Raw genomic sequence first — 17,828 nt, 5'->3', positions numbered from 1 at the left:
GCCAGCACTGAGCACGAGTATCAGAAACAAAACTATTGATGGCTTCAGACTGTGCTTGCATGAATAAAGCTGTGTGTGTTGGCTTTGCACAATCGAGTTTTCTCCCCAAGGGCTCATCTCATAAAAAATTTCTCCGGCTTGATGCATAAACTCCAGAAGAAATTGCTGGAGGTTGTGTAGATGAAAGATAGGTCTTAAGATACCTGAGTGAGCTTACAGCTTGTTTTAACAAAGTCTTGTCTACAGTCACATACTGAGCAACCACATTCATTGTGATTTCCTTTCACGTTAATCACTGATGAAGTCCAACTGATACCTCACTTCCAGTACAGCCAGAGGCTTGTTTCAAGGCAAAACCAGACAACACACTGGGACTGAAGTACTGTGACCCCAGGAACACTGCTCTACTCTAAGAAAATTGGTTTAGAATAAAGCAGCATTCTTGGAGTTGCACCACTCCAACACCAAATACATTGCTTATATCATGCTTCAGACCTTTGTTTGAGGGATCCGTGCCAACAACATGAAATAGTGGGCCCAGATGCTCTCCCACAACACCTTCTTAAACCTGAAACTACACACATGCTGAATTATGAACTTACTTCTTCTTAACACAGCACACAGTGAGTCCAATAGCTGCAAGAACTCCAGCCCCAGCCAGCACAGCAAGTATCACTGCTAGATCTGCAAACAGACAAGGTACAAGGACACTGAGCTTTCTCCTAAAAGCTGGTTGGGTTTGAACCTCCTCAACAGTTTTCTATGTGTATCAGTTGCATGCAGAGAAGGAGATGCGCGTGCCTACAGATAACACAAGCAAAATCCAAGAGCTTGGCGGCCAAGCAACAACAAACTCCTGCTGCTAGCAATGGACCACAGCCACAAAAACAACCAACCCTCCCTCTGCCAGCCTGTTAGCCCTTGGTGCAAGAATTCAATGCAGCTCATGTGCTATTAAACTTACCTGCAACCTCTCAAACTTCTGGCTCAGCATGCAGGAAAGAGAAGAAAGTATGAATACTTGCCTATCTCTCTCCAAAGGAAATAGTTACTTTCACCAACTTCCCCTCAATACAATCCTTTCCCCAAAATACAAGAGTTATATTGACTTGGGGTTTTCAAAGTCATAAAATTGATCAGGAAAGTCCATGTGTGAGCAAAGAAAAATGCTTTATGTTTTAAAAGAAGTATACATTACAAAAAAAAAGAAAAAAAAGTCATTTGATACAGTTTCTGGCCTAGCTTGTGTAGCCAATACTTCACAGATGATGCAGAAGTGCAAACATGAAGCAAACTTACATGCATCTGAGCAAAGCCTACCCCAAAAATGCCTTCCTGTTTTTTAATGATACGTTTCAGAGAGATGAAATTTAACAAGAACGCAGATTTTGCTGTTAGCAGTCAGGGCACTCTCCACTGAACAGGGAGACCCGCCCCAAGGATTATTTCTTATTCATGTGAAAACAGAGTAACTGAACTGCCAACACTAAGTAAAGACTACTTAGATGAATAAGGTTGCATAATCAAATTCTAAGCTGTTCACCAGGTCTGTGACGTTGGGAGGGAAAAAACATCACTTGATCTTTCTATACCTTCTGGCTGTGATCTCTCATTCAAAAAGCTATATTAAATGAAAGAAAAAAAAAGAAACAAGCAAATAAAAACCAAACCACCAACCACCGAGTCTCAGTCCCCCTCAGCTATAAAAGTCAAACCTCCACCGCATTAAAAACCATCCTTTCTCCCCAGTCCCTAAAAGTACTCCATTGTAACTTCCAAAGGGTTTTGATGGGACAGACATTTCAGAAAGCAGGGATCTCATAAAACCCAAGGCACGCAGAGCAGTGTGCATTATTGCTCCCCCAATGGAAAGAAACTAAACAAGCGTAAAGCAAGCCACAACAAACTTCCAGAACTCACCTATCTGTTTTTCAGCCAAGGTCACCCAGAACTGCAAGGTCAGTTGCATCTTGTCTACAGGTTTACAGTTGGAGACGTTTACCCAGAAGTTGTGGTGCATATTTCGGGGCTCAGGCAGGAGCTCATCCTCGCGGCGCACGGTTTCCTCTGCCCCGGGTGTCTGTTCCTTTATGTTGACGTAGGCACGCCCCGTCTCGCAGGCAATGCCCATGCGGTCCTTGGAGAACCCCAGGTGGGCTACTTGCTTGCTGGGCACAATGACATACCAGGATATGGAGACATAAGGAGGTAGACCATAAGGTGAGTTGGGACTCTGCAAGTAAATTTTAGCTTTTGGATCTGGGCTCACAGTGAAAGTACACTCATCTGTAGTAAAGCAAACAAATACAGGAATGAAAACTTATTTAGTTTCAAAACCTTCTTTTTTTTTAAAAAAGCTTTCTGTTTCAGCATGTAAAATTGTCTAGGCTCTCTTCTCTATAAGAAAAAAGTATCACTTATACCCGTGACCAGCAAATTTCTACTGTTAAATTACGTCTCAGTACCAGCAATACAACTCAGCTATCATCTCTTCTATATCAGTATTCACAATTCTCACGGATACATCTGCAGAATTTCCCACAACTGTCTACCAACCATCTGGATCACAAAGCTCTTCCCTTCTTTCAGCAATAAACCACCTCACTGATTCAGATAAAGACTGGTCCGAGCAGTAGCTCCAGGTCTAGACTCTAAAGATTTGAACTATCATTTCTACATATTAATGTGTTCTAATAAATGTCCTGAAATATCTAACAATGGGTAAAGATGTACAAAACAATAATTTACCTTTAATATGTGGCACAAAAGACATTTTCAGATCCTGATGATTAGAATCATTGAAAAAACCTTTACCAAATGTTTTCAAGGATATGGTGATATTGTTCCTCAGCTGAATCTTTTCAATGGCTCCACCAGGACAGAATATACCAACGTTCAAGTCCATCTCTGGGGTGGCACTAACAATGCTGTAACTGTAGCTCGTGTTACACCTCTGCTCTGGAAGGTGCTGCTGCAGTTTCAAGGACGGAGATGTAATTTCTACATTTATCACTTCGGGAGCTATGAGCTTCCAAATAAATTTATGCAGCAGAACTGGCAATTGGGTAATAGCCTTGGGCACCGAAAGGGCATGGATCTTCTTCTGACACCACCGGAGATCTACACAGCCTGCAACCACAAAAACAAACCACAATGGTTGTTCTCTTTTTCTTGCAGAGGAAATACCTAGGAAAAGCAAGTTTTCTAGTGTAGTACAGTATACATATACAGAGTCCTGTCAGATTTGTGTTACAAATCCAGGTAAGTATTTACCTGAGAAGGTGTCCTCTATTATTAACCTTTACCAAAATATGGATGGTTTGTAGTTTAAGAGCTTTCCTTAAAATGACACAGGACACCAATGGAACTGACAAATACAAACGTATGCAAAATTCCTCACTCAATAAATTACTTCTGCTACATTATCTGCTTATTGCGACAGTTGCCAACTCGCTAAAGTTCAGATCTATACCTTAAAACTCTTCTTCTAGTATTTGAAAGCATTTGTGAAAATCCTGCACCTAATGGACATGCAAATGGCACAAGACACATTCCTGATGGCCACCTTTTCATGGGCAGATTTATGGCTCTCCTGTTCTGTTTCCATATTTTGCAGTTTTCAGTAAGAAGATTCTTCCCTGCCTTTTGTCATTTCCCTTCTAGGAATAGTTATGCAGTTTCTATTTTTAAAAGGTAGGATGCTGCAGTGAGCCATAAGGTCATCTCCAGATTCATTGTACCATCCCCCAGCTGTTCAAAGCCAAATTTCCATCCACCCACTATTTAAAGCAAGAGAGACAAGGTTTGGCTGACCGCTGTGGAAAAGCAGGCGGTAGCGTTTTCTAGGAAACAACATCGAGCCACTTGTGTCATACTTATGCCCTTTTCAGCTGTGATCCTCAGGTGGGACAAGTCCTTGCACAGAAAGGAGATCTTGTAGATGGCGCCAGAGACCAGCGTCAGAACACGGTCGCAGGTGCGAGGATCCTTGCAGATCAGGCATATCGGTTCAGACATGAGCGGGACTCGACTGGGCCAGCCTTCAAAGTGTATCGTTACAGTCATATTCCGCTCCTTGCTGAGGTCAACCAAATGGGTGACATCTGCAATGAAAAACAAACATCTCAGAGCAATTACTGGCAAGAAGTGTGGTGTGAAGCAGAATTTTCTCCATCTCTTCTCACCCCATTAGACAAGCAGATGTTAAAGCTATTTCTACATTAGCTAAGAAAACATTATTTACTTTTTTCCACTAGTGTAATACAAACTCAAATAATATCATATTACTCTTCTAATTGAGAAGTTTGAACCTTTCCACACACAAACCCCACTTCCCTACCACTTTTCAGCCGTAACACGATAACGTATGCTAGTCCCTTTTGAACAGGTTAGGTTACAATGCAAATAGTTCACTATGGAGCTCAGCTGACTACGTTAGATTTGTTTTCCCTGATAGGTTCCTTGTATTCCTTTCAGAGTCAGTTTTACTGGTGACACAACAGCTGATCAGAAAAAAGTTTCCCAGTTCTCAAATTCTGAATTTAATGCAAGATTTCCACCTCTGATAACTTCTTTTTTTTTCTGGGGGTGGGGCAGTATTTAATTTTTTTAGAGCAAAGCTGAAGAAAATTGTCTGAAAACAGCGATTTGTACATCTGGTTGTCCAGAGTCAAGTTAAAGATTAAGCTAATTTAAACAAGTACCAATATGGTTCAAAAGGGAAAAAACTGTCAAGTATTCTACTTCAGCAAAAGTGCTGATGGTCATTACGAAGGTCACTGGAGTCTTCAAAGACACTTCCCCAAAGCCTTTTTCTGTTTGGCAGTTAAAAACACACAGAGATGCCTCAAATTAACAAAGTCTGTCTCTGTGCTGGAAGGAAGGCTAAGGATCAAGCCTTGACAGACGGTTTGGTTTCCCTCAGTGGCATGACTGATCTACCCCACTGCCCACTCCACTTAATTGCCCAAAAGTGATCTTCCAGAAATATTTTCTGACTAGCTGTAAAAAGCAAACCTGCGAGCTAGCAGAGCTAACCATGAAAAGTAAAGAATGCCTTCCCCTTCCACGATTCTAGTCACCAGCCCTCTTGCAAACCACCCTTGTTCCCCATACACCACCACACATGAGATCATGCAGGAAGCCCTGCAACACCATCCAAGCTCGCTGGATCCAAGGTACCCAAGTAGCTCAGAGTGCCCACGTTCACACAGCAAACATCATACCTGACAGCCTCTCTTGATCAGCTTGGAAAGATCTCCTTAAGGAGATCCCAGGCATTTAAGAAGCTTCTTGAACACCCGGGAGCATATGACATTTATGGGGCACATTCTCCACAGATCTTAAAATCAGTTAATAGCAGGATGTTGACCCTTTACAGAATAGCAAATACTCTAGGGATGTATTTGGCTGTGCTCCCAAAAGCTCAAAAAGTAAACTCAGAAATATGTGATATTTTCATCACAAACCCCAGGAAGGCAACAGGACAGAACCCTGGAAACCACTTCCAAGCACATGAAGGACTAGAAGGTGATCAGGATTAGGTCAGCAAGCATTTATGAAGGGAAAAACATGCTTGAAAAATCTGACACCCCTCTAGAATGACAGGGCTGGCTTGAGGTGAGGCAAGAGCAGTGGGTGCTGTTCAGATCAATTTTAGCAAGGCTTTTGAGACCATCTCCTGTAACGCCCTCTCAGACACACTGATAAGTATAAGCTAGGTAAGTGGACAGCGAGGTGTACACAAACGGGCTCAACTGCTGACCTCAAAAGGCTTGTGATCAGCAGCTCAAAGTCCATCTGGAGGACAGTCATTAGCGGTCTACCCTAGGGGTTGATACTGAGACCAAAGCTGCCTAACATTTTCCTTACTGACTGACGAGAGGACAGTGTACCCTCACAACAAGTTAGCACAAGCAGGAGGACTCAGGGCAGACCAGCTGGAAAGCAGCTTCGTAGAAAGACCTAGGGGTCCTGGTGGACATCAAGTGGAATACAAGCCAGCAGTGTGTCGGTGTGGCAAAGACAGCCAACAGCCTCCTAGGCCGTGCTAGAAAGAAAACAGAGCAAGTGGAGAGAGGTGAGACCCCCTCTGCTAAATCACTGGTGAGACACCTGGAGTGCTGGGTCAGGTTCTGGGCTTCCCAGTACAGGAGAGACATGGATGTACTGGAGTAAGGCCAGCAAAGAGCCACGACGATGCTTAAGGGATTGAACTATCTCTCATAGGAGAAGAGAGAGAGAGAGCTGGGACTGTGTGGCCTGAAGAAAAGGAGGCTCAGGAGGACATGCAAGTACACATGCAAACAACGTGCAGCCAGACTCGGTTAGAGGGTAAGAGACGGTGAGAACAAACAGAAATACAAGTTCTACTTAAACATAAGAAAAAAATGAACATGAGTATGGTCAGACACTGAAACAGACTTCTCAGAGAGATTCTAAGAGCCCTTGTTTAAGAAGATACTCAAAAGCCAACCAGACACAGTCCTGGACAACCTGTTCTAGTAGGCCTTACTTAAGCAAGGAGCTGGACTAGATGATCTCCAGAGATCTCTGCCAACCTGAGCCGTTCTGTGAGCCTGTGATATCCAAAATGACAGACGCAAACCACCTCTACTCCAGTCTACCTGAAAAACCACAACCATTTCATATCATCTTCCATGAGCCTCATGGAATGGACTCATGGAATATCCCGAGTTGGAAGGGACCCACAAGGATCATCGAGTCCAGCTCCTGGCTCCACACAGAACCACCCAAAAATCAAACCATATTTCTGAAAGCATTGTCCAAACATTTCTTGAACTCAAGAAAGCAGAAATCATCAGATCTTTATGTTATTTCACACTAATGTCCTGAGCAGAGACCTCACAATGTTTGATTTTCAGTCACCATTGGATTCGCTGCATCCAACTTGTTTCTGTGCTGGATTTAAGCTGAGCCAAATGAACACCACAGCCAGAAGACCTGTTTCTGTCTGTCCTTCCCCCATTCTCAGCTACACCTTCCAACCCTTGCCTTGGGCTGGCACTGTCTGCTGTGCATCTTCCTGATAAACTGGATGGAGGGCACATCCAGAGGAGCCAACCTAGCAGGACAAACACACATTGTGAGTCTTCCCTTCAGTCAGGCTCATAAGTTCTAGTGCAAGAAGGGAGGCAGAAACATGAAAGCAGGGGGACGTGGGTGCATCTCTTTGACAGCCACCTTACTTATAATCTCACAATTTTTTTGGACCTCAGACAGTGAACCTGAGCTACGATACTCGGTAATCCATAAAACACTAAATACGCTGATGTTTGTTGAGGCTGATAAACCTCAGAGTGCTAATGCAGCTTCTCTGCTCTCCTCAGGAGCACCCCTCCCTGGAAGGGAAGCTACAGCACCAAGTGCTTCAGTGTCCCATCAAGTCCATTCAATTGGACTTCGACTTCCTGAGTTTCCAGTCTAATACTGGATCCTTCCTTTGTACACCTAGGCCTTCTGTTCTTGTGAGCAATACCTATGTTCACGCAGCAGAGGTAGATCTCATCAGTGATAGATTATTCCATCTGCTTTGAAACACACTGATCTGGCTTTCTGATCAATGCCTGGGGAAAAATTTGGATCCTGATGCCTTTCTGAATGCTCTTGCTAGATGGCAATCCAGTCACAGAGGTTCTGTTGGGCCTGTTGCTGGAGCACCTCTGTCCCAGCTCTAACAGCACATTCACCTTTCAACCTTTGGAGGAGGGTTGTGCCTACAATGCCTACAACACTGAACAAGAGTAGAGAAGAGCAGGAGGCTTGGTAATATATAGTTTACCTTGCTGCAACTGAAAGCAGCAGCCAGGCAATCTAGTTTCACTGCCACCTATTGTCATCCATGGCCATGATGATTCAGTCTAAAGCCATAAAACACCACCTAACAGTATTTTACACACGCTTTCTGTGAGAAAATAGCAATGCTCATCTCCCTGATACGGGTACGTGGCTGTAGTGCAGAAAGCAGAGAGAACATATTGGCCAGCAGCAACGTGTATGTGTCCAGACCCCACAGCTGGAGCTCAACCATCCCAAGCAGCGCATGTTCTGCAGCACACGGCTGTGTGTGGACATCAGGACCATCACACTGTGACTGCCAACAAATTCAAAGAAGAGGGATAGAGGCTGTCTGACTCCAAAAGGGCAGCCAGTGCCCCCAGGGGAAAAAGGGTTGTACTTGCAGTGTTTCAGCCAGAACTGGGAGTTACAGTGCAAAATAGCCCTGATCTAAATCCTTTGGACAAGCTGAAGGAACTGAAATCCACATTAGTCAAACACTACGTTTTGCTGGGGCTGGCTGGGCCTGCAGTTTTATAATGTAGTTATTTGTTCATTGGATAGGGACTGCCATATTCCTATTACTTAGTATGGCAGCTTTTGAGCTCTGCCAACAAGAGGTCAATTCACATTAGCATCACCCAGATGAAAGACTCCATTTTCCCATTCCCAGGTCTCTAAGCTTCCTAGAAAGTGAGTTTACATAATGCCAGTCTTACTAAATAGTAATCTGAGTCAACATGCACAAGGAGAAGACAAGTATCTCGTTTAGTTTCTAACCCATCAAATCTATATGTAATCACTCAGCTGATACACTTCAGCTGTCTACTGATTTAAGCTACAATTAAATCATTTTGGTAAGGATCCCAAATGAGGAATATCTATTTTAGCTTTCTCTGGTTCAGCTGCAGGCCCAGGGCTTAGTCATCTTGTTATGTTCCATTTTAACTAATTCCTTAAACCACCTCTATTAAGAGGAAGAAGCCAGATCAGCCAAAAATGAAATGAAAAAGTGAGACACTGAAGTGGTTTTGCAGAAGGGGAGAGGAATCGAAGGGATAGTTTGGTGCATGGTTTGATGTACATTTTAGATCTCATGACAGACAAGCAACTCTGCCTTTCCACAGCACCCTCAACCTTCCTTACACATGTATCCCTTGAATACCTTCATGAGTTTTGTTAACTTCAGTGGAAGAAAATGACACCTATGACGAAAGTAAAGCTGGCACATAAAGCCAGTGCAAGAAGTGAGTCCAGGACTGGAGCCTACCTCTTTTTCTGTTCCAGTTCTTGCACATTTGAAGTATTGAGAACAGCTTGTGAGAATCTGCTATTGTAAATCAAAATCCAGTGCGTTGTCTCTCCTTCTAGGGAAGACTGGAATTTGAACCTTTGCTTGAAATAAGTGATGTCATTCCTGAGGCACCTAGCAGCCTCTCCTCTACATACTTGCAGTCACCTCAAAATGCTTCAGCTAGACAATATTACTTATGTGTATATACACAGTATACAATTTCAAAGCCACTGCAACACTTTTTTATCCTAGAGGCTCTAAAACTGGGGCCTACCTCGGGAATAGCTACTGTTAACAGAATTCCTTATCCTACATCATCAAAAACACACAGGTGGTCTCTCCTTTCTCCACCATTTCACTGCTGTGATCCTGAGAAGTCTGAAATCCTGAGAAGTCTGAAGCAAGAATAAAAAAGCTCTCAGATCTCCAAAAACAAACCAATCATTTATGTTTGTGTTTTCCAGTGAAGATCAGCAAATCCCCACTGATCTTGGGCAGGATAATTCTATGGATAAAGATTTTCTATTTTATCCTTTCTCTGGACCAGTTTTACCAACTTTTCACATTCCATCACTTTCTCAGTTTTTTATCAGTGGAGACTTAAGAAAACTCTTGAATGGATTAGGGTCTATTTATTTAAAAATAAAGTTCTGAAATCACAAAACAACAAAGTAAGACGTTCTTCTCTTCAGGCTCTTACAACACGATTTCCTTCCAGACAGCCCACTTCAGGCTTCACTCCTGATATGGTGCCTTACTGTAGTATTTATGTATGCTCCATAGGAACCTCTATGTATGTTCCATAGGAGCAACTCTTGAACAACAATCTGAGAATAGACATATTAAAGGGGAAAACTTTCCAGCTAAATACAGTTTACTGCTGAGTTCCTCTTACCAATTTTGCCTAACCAAGGCTTCAAAGAGTTGTCTTCCATCACATGCTATCTGGGCAGCTACGGAAAAGTCAGAACAGGGGTAAGCAGGGATAAAAAATACCTTTTCCCACATAAGCTAATGGCAGTTGTAAATACTCAAAAACATCTGGAAGAAGGAGGGGAAGGAGAAGAGGAAAAAAATATGATTATGGCTGTAGCCTTGTTCACAACGCATAACTATCATGTGGAATGACAGATATCAGATCCACATGGCACTCTTACGCTGTTAACAATGTGTCTCTGATACTGAAGAAAGGACAGAGTAAATATAGACACACACACACATTTTTATTACCACCTGTAATTCCTATTTTCAGCTATGGATCATAAAGGCTTTAAGGAAAAAAAAAGGGTGTGTGTGTGAATAAAATAGCTTTTTCCTGTATGGGAAATCACAGCACAAAATAAGGTAAGAGGTCGGGTGGAAATCTTCAAGTCATTGCCACAATCAAGCACAGAACCTAGGATTTTCACCACAGGGCTATTCAGTCTTCAGATTGGTTCAGATTTTTCAGCTGAATTCAGATTCAGAGGTTTTCAGCAGCTAAACACAGTCAAGATTAGGCCAAAAAGAGATTTTGATTGGAAAATAGCTGTATTTTCCTCTTATTTAATGACAAGCATCACAGACAGCTGTGGAATACCAAAAGGTTTGGGAAGCTTTGAGAATATGCAGATATTGATGCATTTTCTAATAAGAACCATGTTTAATTTGCACACTACAGACAACAAGCTTTTTTTAATAAAAGTTTCAATACTGTCCTGAGGGCTGAATTTGAATCTTTGATGGAACTTACATAACCAAAATCACTCATATAATCCTAAGAAATCCCTAGAGAAACCACTGCTCTTTCGTAAATCCAAGTGGTTTATTGCTTGCATTTCATCAAATAAATGGCAACCTGTTTTTTTTTATTTGTAGGTAATTATCATTTTGTCTACTGGTCATAAATATATTAAAATTCTTCTTGCTTTTTTTTTCAACCCCAAAGTAGAGCAGAGATAAAGCTGATTAACTAAATACAGTATTTTCACTTTGTCTGGCTTCCAAGATGCAACATGTGATTTGTTTAACAACAATTTCAGGAGGATTTGCTGTTCATGAATGGAGCCAGATCAGACAGACAAAGAACGGAGGATGAAAGTGGTGAGATGGTACAACCCTTTAGTACTCAGAACACGCAGTGACACATAAGCTTGGACAATTTAATCAAACACTAAGGTTCTTGCATGATAATTGGATTGGATCCCCACAGAGAGAACACAGGCTCAAGGAAATGCTGCCCCATGCTCACTTTTGACTATACACTGTGCAAGATCTGATACCACAGATATTAAAGGTATTTTCAATTACATTGATATACACCTTTGGAAAAGGAAAGGAACCTCCATTTACAATATAAAGCATACAATCTACAATGGTGGTTTTACTCCATTGCAAATTGTGACAAAGTCAGTTTGTATCTGCAGAAGGAAAGAGATAAGAGATAAATGCACAGAGAGACAGAAGGGGCAAACCAGTACTTACTCTCATCAATCTGAGGATGCTGAATGACGACTTGGAAGAGCAAGCGGAGGATGCCTGGGTTCTGAGCGTCCTGATCACACCCCTGCAGGGACAGGTTGAAACTGCCAGCAATATTGGCAGGCTGGCTGTCACTCAGCTTAAACACCTCTGGGTTACTGACGGAGCCAGGAAGGTAATACTCCACTCTCTCCTCCTTCCTCTCGCAATTGGAGAGGCTGTAGTTGTGGAAAAACACACTTGCTCTCAAGTTGGAAGGAACTACGAACTGCCACGTCATGAGCTCATCTTCTGGAAAGCCCAAGGGGTAGTTTGGGGACATCAGTGTGACGGAAGACTCCCTGTTCAAAATGGATTCAATAATGCATAACCCTAAAATGGGAGAAACAAATCATGCAAAAGCATTAGAAATTAGAGAAGACACACCAGCATATGTAGCACTGCAGCAGCAGAGTATTTTATCTGACAGTGAACTCACCCATTTCAGTTACAGGTTAGCTTATTACAAAACCATCAGACTAAAACATATACTTGAGCTGATGCTATTGTCTTCAATTACAGAAAGGGAAAGGGATACGCTAACATTGTATTTGCAGCGTAGCAGGTCTACCTGTCAAGCACACAGACAGGCCTATACCTTTTGGAAAGGAAATTCTTACTTGTCCTGGCTTTATAAGAGCAAATACGCAGCCTGACAACTGCATCTGTTAGTACCACTTCACCAGATTTCACGAAACAAAAGATGAGAGCTTTTAAATCAGCACGGAGCTCTCAGTCCAAAAACCTTGGAGATCTAACAAAAGCACACTAGTACAGAGCCTCAAATATGCATGATAAAACAAGAAGGTGAGGCATGGAGATCGTGTAACACGCCTTGTACTTGGATGAGTCCCGGCACTTGGCAGAGTGAAGTTATGTACGCAGAGATTACAGCCCCACTCTAGGATGCCAGCAACGATGAGCAACTGTGAGGAGTGCCATGCCTCTCACCTTCCCGAACGTTTCAGCAGTGCCATGCAAGAGAAGGGGTGACAAATCTCCTTTTTTAGCCATTGTGGAAGAAGCCTTCTAGAAAGATGAACTTAGATCAGGTTCCATCTATAGCTGATGGCAATAATTGCACAATTCAAGTAAAGATCAAGAAAATCTCTGAAAGGGGGGTTTGTCATGAGATCACAAACTAACTCACTGACTGCTATACACATTTCAGGTATTTTACGAAGATTATTTTATGCTACTGCACAGGTTGAAACAGATATCTGCAGTTAAGCAAACAGACTCATGTGCCTTCCAGGCATTGCTTCCCCTTTTCCCACCTTCCTCTCCTGCAGAGAAACATTTGTTTGAGACTCATGCAAGTTAAGGAAGCTTTATTTCAAACTAAAGAAACACAACTATACCCTGAAACCAGCAAATAGGTCTTCTGGCTCACTCTAATTATGCTAGCTAGTCTCATCTAGCTAAAAAAAACACAAAACAAAACAACAAAAAAACAGGTATGTTTAAGTTTTAACAAGTTTAAAGAGACTGAAAAATGAGTAATGTGCACCAAAAGCAGCAACACAACAGCTTACATAATTATTAGGTTAACCAATCAATCAAAGATATTTTGACCCTAGAAGAGGGATACCTCCTGAACTGAAAACCAAGCACCACCACCGCCTAGAAAAGAGGATTGCATGGGGAAGATAACAGTGGATGACAGACTACTCCACACTTACGTTTTATGGAAGACCTGTTTGCGATGCTAAAGCCCGAGGTGGTGAGAGCAGAGTTCCACGGGAGGTACAGAGACATGACAACTCCTCCCAGCAGTTTGACGCGAGACACTGAACCATTTCTGCAGAAGGTGCCAATGTTGACTGTGGCTGTATCTATGCAGCTATTGATGTTGTAGCTAACTAAATCCGGACACAACTCTCCTGGCTGAATCTGTCTTAACCACGGGGTAGCAAATTTCAGTTCAAGTCCAGCCTTTGTACTCGCCTTCACGTCCCAGATGAAAGTCCTGTTAAGGCGAGGTAGTCCTGGTGGGTAAAGATGAACATCTCCAAAGGGACATGGGCCTGATACACAGTCTAAATGCAGAGAGAAAACAGCCATGACATACTACAGAAAGCCTTCAAGTGAGGAATTTGCCACTTCCCCCTTAATTGCTTTTTTAATTTTTAATTTTTACATTGCACTTAACTTCTACTCTATATAGATTAGAAGACACTCCCATAACACGGTTAAATGCTATCTTTAAACTGGACTCCTATCCCTTAGAGCAGACAGGATAAACCTGCTTCTAGGGACAAGCCAGAGTGACTAATAGGAGGTATTGTCTGTAGTATTTCTGCATTGTTTGCTGAAGAATTTAGAAGGTACGTAGTGAATAGGGTATGTGAACAGGGCAGTGAATAAACAGATGGAAGAAATTCAACATTAAGAAAGCTGGAAGTCATGCATCAAGAGAACCAACTTTATGCCGTCTCACTCTAAGAATTCTCATGTGATGCCTGTCAAATCATTAAGATTTCCACTGCTTGCTGCAAACCATACCTTCATTCCATTGGTACCTTGATGAGCAACCTGGGGTCCAGATTTTGCAGAAGTGATGAATAACAACTGCCAATGAAATATTCTAGGGATAACCTACAGAACTTTTCTCTGAAAAATCCAGCTTATTGGTGTTTCAAGCTGGACACCAAAAATAAGTGTATTTTATGCCTAGGCTTAAATGAAAAAAAAAATACCACAACTGAATCTTACACACATATCATGAAATATCGTGAATATTGTTATTTGCATGAACCATATGAATAAAACTCCAAAATATGAAGAGAACTGTCTTTATAACAGGGCTTGAACACCACCCCAAAAATAATGAAGATACAGCCAAAAACTGACTTCCAAGTGAAATCTGGGATCTAATTGAGAAACAGTATGTGTTCACACCATTAAAGAGTACGTTACCACACGTACACAAACTAGAGATAACGTTCAAAGCAAATGAAAGTTTAGTTCTAACGCTTCAAAATTTTCAGCTTCTTGACGTCAGTAGCATTCATTTAATATATGGAAACACATGAATATCTCAATGTTTCTGGTGTCCTTATAGACACGGTCAAGCTGTTCAATGATTAAGATCCGTGACATATTGTTATCAATGCTCAGAGGCTTTTGACACGTAGCAAGTTCCTTTGGCAGGGTCATAAATTGCAGGAGAAAGGATAGCAGAAAGCAGCTAACACAACAAACTCTCATTTAATTGTTTTCAGAAAAAAGCTGAGTTACATTCATTCTGCCAGACATAAAAACACAGTCTTCTTTTAATGTGTAGTTTCAGTAATTCAAGGTTATTTATTAGCATCCAAAGATTTCTTCTTACCCAAGATTATGGGGGATACCTTGATATAGTAACAGGAAAAAAAAAAAAAGGGTATGTGGTTTAATGGGAAGAAAACCGCCATCAGGGGAAAAATAGAAACATGCATCTTACCAATATTCTTCTGAATTTCCATGATGAAATATTTCTCTGGAGTACTACAAGTGAAGGTGAAAGTCACATTCTCCCCAGGTCTTATCTTCAGTTCAGGCCTGCGTATATTTTTTACGCTAATTCGACAGTCCGATAAAACACCAGGTCTCAATTTAATTGTAACTGTGATGTTGTCCACCACACGAAGAGGGATTGTAAATGAAGCTAAAGAAAAAAAAAGAAAGGGTGCTGTGTTACTAGTATGTAAAAGCGCCACCTGCTTCTCCATGCATCCCTAGAGATGCCATGTTTTCAGAGGGAACATTCATGCCTGTCCCAAAGGTCTTAAGTGTTGAATCTCCAGAAACTACCTGCAGCTCTCCCAGTCCAGCACAGATGATGCAGAGGTCCACTTGCTGCCTGTGCTCAGAGAGAGGCATAAATGCAATTTGTGGAGGACCAGTTCTGCTCCAGTTCACCAGTGTTGTGGATTTTGCATTAAAAAAGCAACTCAGCTATTCCTTTCATGTCATCCAGACTTTGACTATCAGTCTATTATGCCCATCATACAGCCTGCTTGGCTTCTGAAGGTCCCTACGAAGTTGTGGCTCAATGCAGGGAGCTTAATCAGCAATCAAACAACAAGGCAAGCCTCAGCTTAAGTTGCACACTAGGGTAAGAGGTGAACCCCAACACCTGCAGCACACCAGATGAGGTACTCTGGTGACACCAGAGAAGAACAAGAGCACAGACCAACAGCCACTTGCTAAGAGTTTCACTTACCCCTAGTTACTTTGCCCTGCGAGAAAGCTTCCCAGTTCTCAATAAGAGGATGAGGCAATAAAGTAAGGAATATCTCCCTCCACACAACTGCTTCAGGTACAAGAGCATTGGTCGATAGGTGTGTGTGGTCATGGCTCTCCCACCTTCCCCAACTTCTACAACATGTTCCCTGAAGGTACACAACATACGTGCAACACCCCTCAGCAGCAAATAAACACCTGCAACCTTGGGTGGACTATGTGTGCTTGGATATCTCCTCTCCATCCCTGCCACAACCACCTTCAGATGCTGAGGAACGCATAAAAGCCTGGGCAGCCTTCACGCCACCTCCAAGGACTACTGAAAGCAGGAGAAGCTCTCACGCAAGGTACTGGAGCCACAGAATAAAGTGGCCATCGAGCAATCTTCTGGTACGGAATGGGCGGTGGTTTATCAAAGAGGCCTGCTGCTCGAGAGGGACATCCTGCTGGGCCGCACAGCAGAGCTCTGCCCATATGTCAGGTCAGGAATCCTCTTGCTGATTAACGCCAATTAAAAGAGTGAATCTGGCAGCCGAGCACCCCAGGAAAGCCCCCGTGGCCATCGCCATGGCCAGGCAGGGTGCTAGGAAGGTGCCAGCGAACAGTTGGCTCAGAAACACACATCTCTTGAGCACCGCGGGCTGCCACTGGAAATGCTCCAGCTCCGGCTTTGCCAGCATCGAAGTCTCATGGCTAGGGAGAACAGGGCAGAAGGTGGTCAAAATGACACCCAGTCATGGCTTTGTTTGAGTTTTGGTGGTCTTGGGCCTCTTCTAGAGTTGTAGGCTTTTCTGAGCAACCTTGAGGCCAAGCCCCGGAAACAGCCCGCCTTATTTGCTTCCAGGATCAAAGGTTTCAAACAAAAACCTCAAATACCGAGAGGCCAAATTTCTACACATACTTGCAATGACTAATTTATCATCCCTCTATACCATTAGTGAAAAACTGGGTCACTTATTAACTTCCCTACAGCTTTTAAGCTGGCTGACAGCTTACACCGAACTCCCCAGATGAAGATAAGAACCAGTGACGTTTGTGTTTCTGCTTTAGAAATGCTTTCAAGAGATTTTCAGTCTGGGTTTTCCTGATGGGGGGAGGCGAAAAAGAAGAAAAAAGATGACCACGTACAAGGGAGAAGGGTTTGTGCGGAAGGCTGCCACAACAGGCTGGATAAACCACAAGCGCTGCCGTGCTCTTGAGCCAAACTCCTGCAGCAGGTAGGGAGGGCAGAAGTGGCTCCTCCTGGGCTGCAGGTCACCCTGTCTCACACACACAAATATTTCCTCCATATCCCATCCATGTGATGACACTCCAAACACGTGGGGAGCAATCACAAGGGAAACTTCCCAAAAGTGGGGAGAAGAAAACAGCAAAGCCAGCAGCGATGGCTGTGCCACCTTGCTCGTCAAGGCAAAGCAGTTCCCAGAACAGAAAGCAAAACTACTTCCAGACTAGTCTTGAGTTGTTTTTCCATACTACTGTACATTTGTTTGTTTGCATTTTAATGCATTTAGTGCACAAAATATGCTTTGACCACGACGGTCATCATTTTCTTGACATTTATGCCACCCAGATACGTAGTGCTAATAGCTTAATACAAACAAATACCTACGAACAAAAGAGACTTCTCTCTTGTATACAGTAGCTGTCACACTCACCTATTGTTTTTATAAACATTGCTGAAAAGTCTGCTCCTCGCTTCCTTGACAAGCAGTTACCTTTGCTCCTTCCCCCACCTCTGGAACACCAGAAGTACACGGCCAGCCTTGCACGACTGAAAAACAAACCAGCCCGTCTGCACTGAATGCTCCTGTGTGGCTCCAAGGTCAGTTTTAGTCACAAGAATTAGGCTCAAGCTCTCAACATTTTGAATACTGGTTTGAAATAAGTGAGTACGGCCCTCCTGCGATAGTTAAAACAAAGCAGCATCTTTGCCCGTCCCTGAGAGACCTGACTTCTGCTCCCTGGTAATTTTGCCCCAAGTGCTGCAATGATCAATACACCAGCGTCC

General features: G+C 42.8%; 1 protein-coding gene across 1 annotated transcript in view; it reads right to left on the bottom strand.

The window, feature by feature from the left end:
• The window catches only part of CDCP1 (CUB domain containing protein 1), a 30,125-nt gene that overhangs the window by 3,444 nt on the left and 8,853 nt on the right, over nt 1-17,828 (bottom strand). The window contains exons 2-8 of the mRNA XM_040548878.1: nt 15,036-15,239; nt 13,273-13,629; nt 11,555-11,923; nt 3,876-4,103; nt 2,749-3,129; nt 1,921-2,286; nt 603-684 (exon numbers count right to left, since the gene is read on the bottom strand). Of these exons, the coding sequence (XP_040404812.1) occupies nt 603-684; nt 1,921-2,286; nt 2,749-3,129; nt 3,876-4,103; nt 11,555-11,923; nt 13,273-13,629; nt 15,036-15,239 (1,987 nt within the window). The remainder of the gene's footprint in view (nt 1-602; nt 685-1,920; nt 2,287-2,748; nt 3,130-3,875; nt 4,104-11,554; nt 11,924-13,272; nt 13,630-15,035; nt 15,240-17,828) is intronic.

The sequence above is a fragment of the Cygnus olor genome, chromosome 2, assembly GCF_009769625.2.
Source record: "Cygnus olor isolate bCygOlo1 chromosome 2, bCygOlo1.pri.v2, whole genome shotgun sequence".
NCBI classification, from domain to species: Eukaryota; Metazoa; Chordata; class Aves; order Anseriformes; family Anatidae; genus Cygnus; species Cygnus olor.
This window is presented reverse-complemented; position numbering and strand designations above follow the sequence as displayed.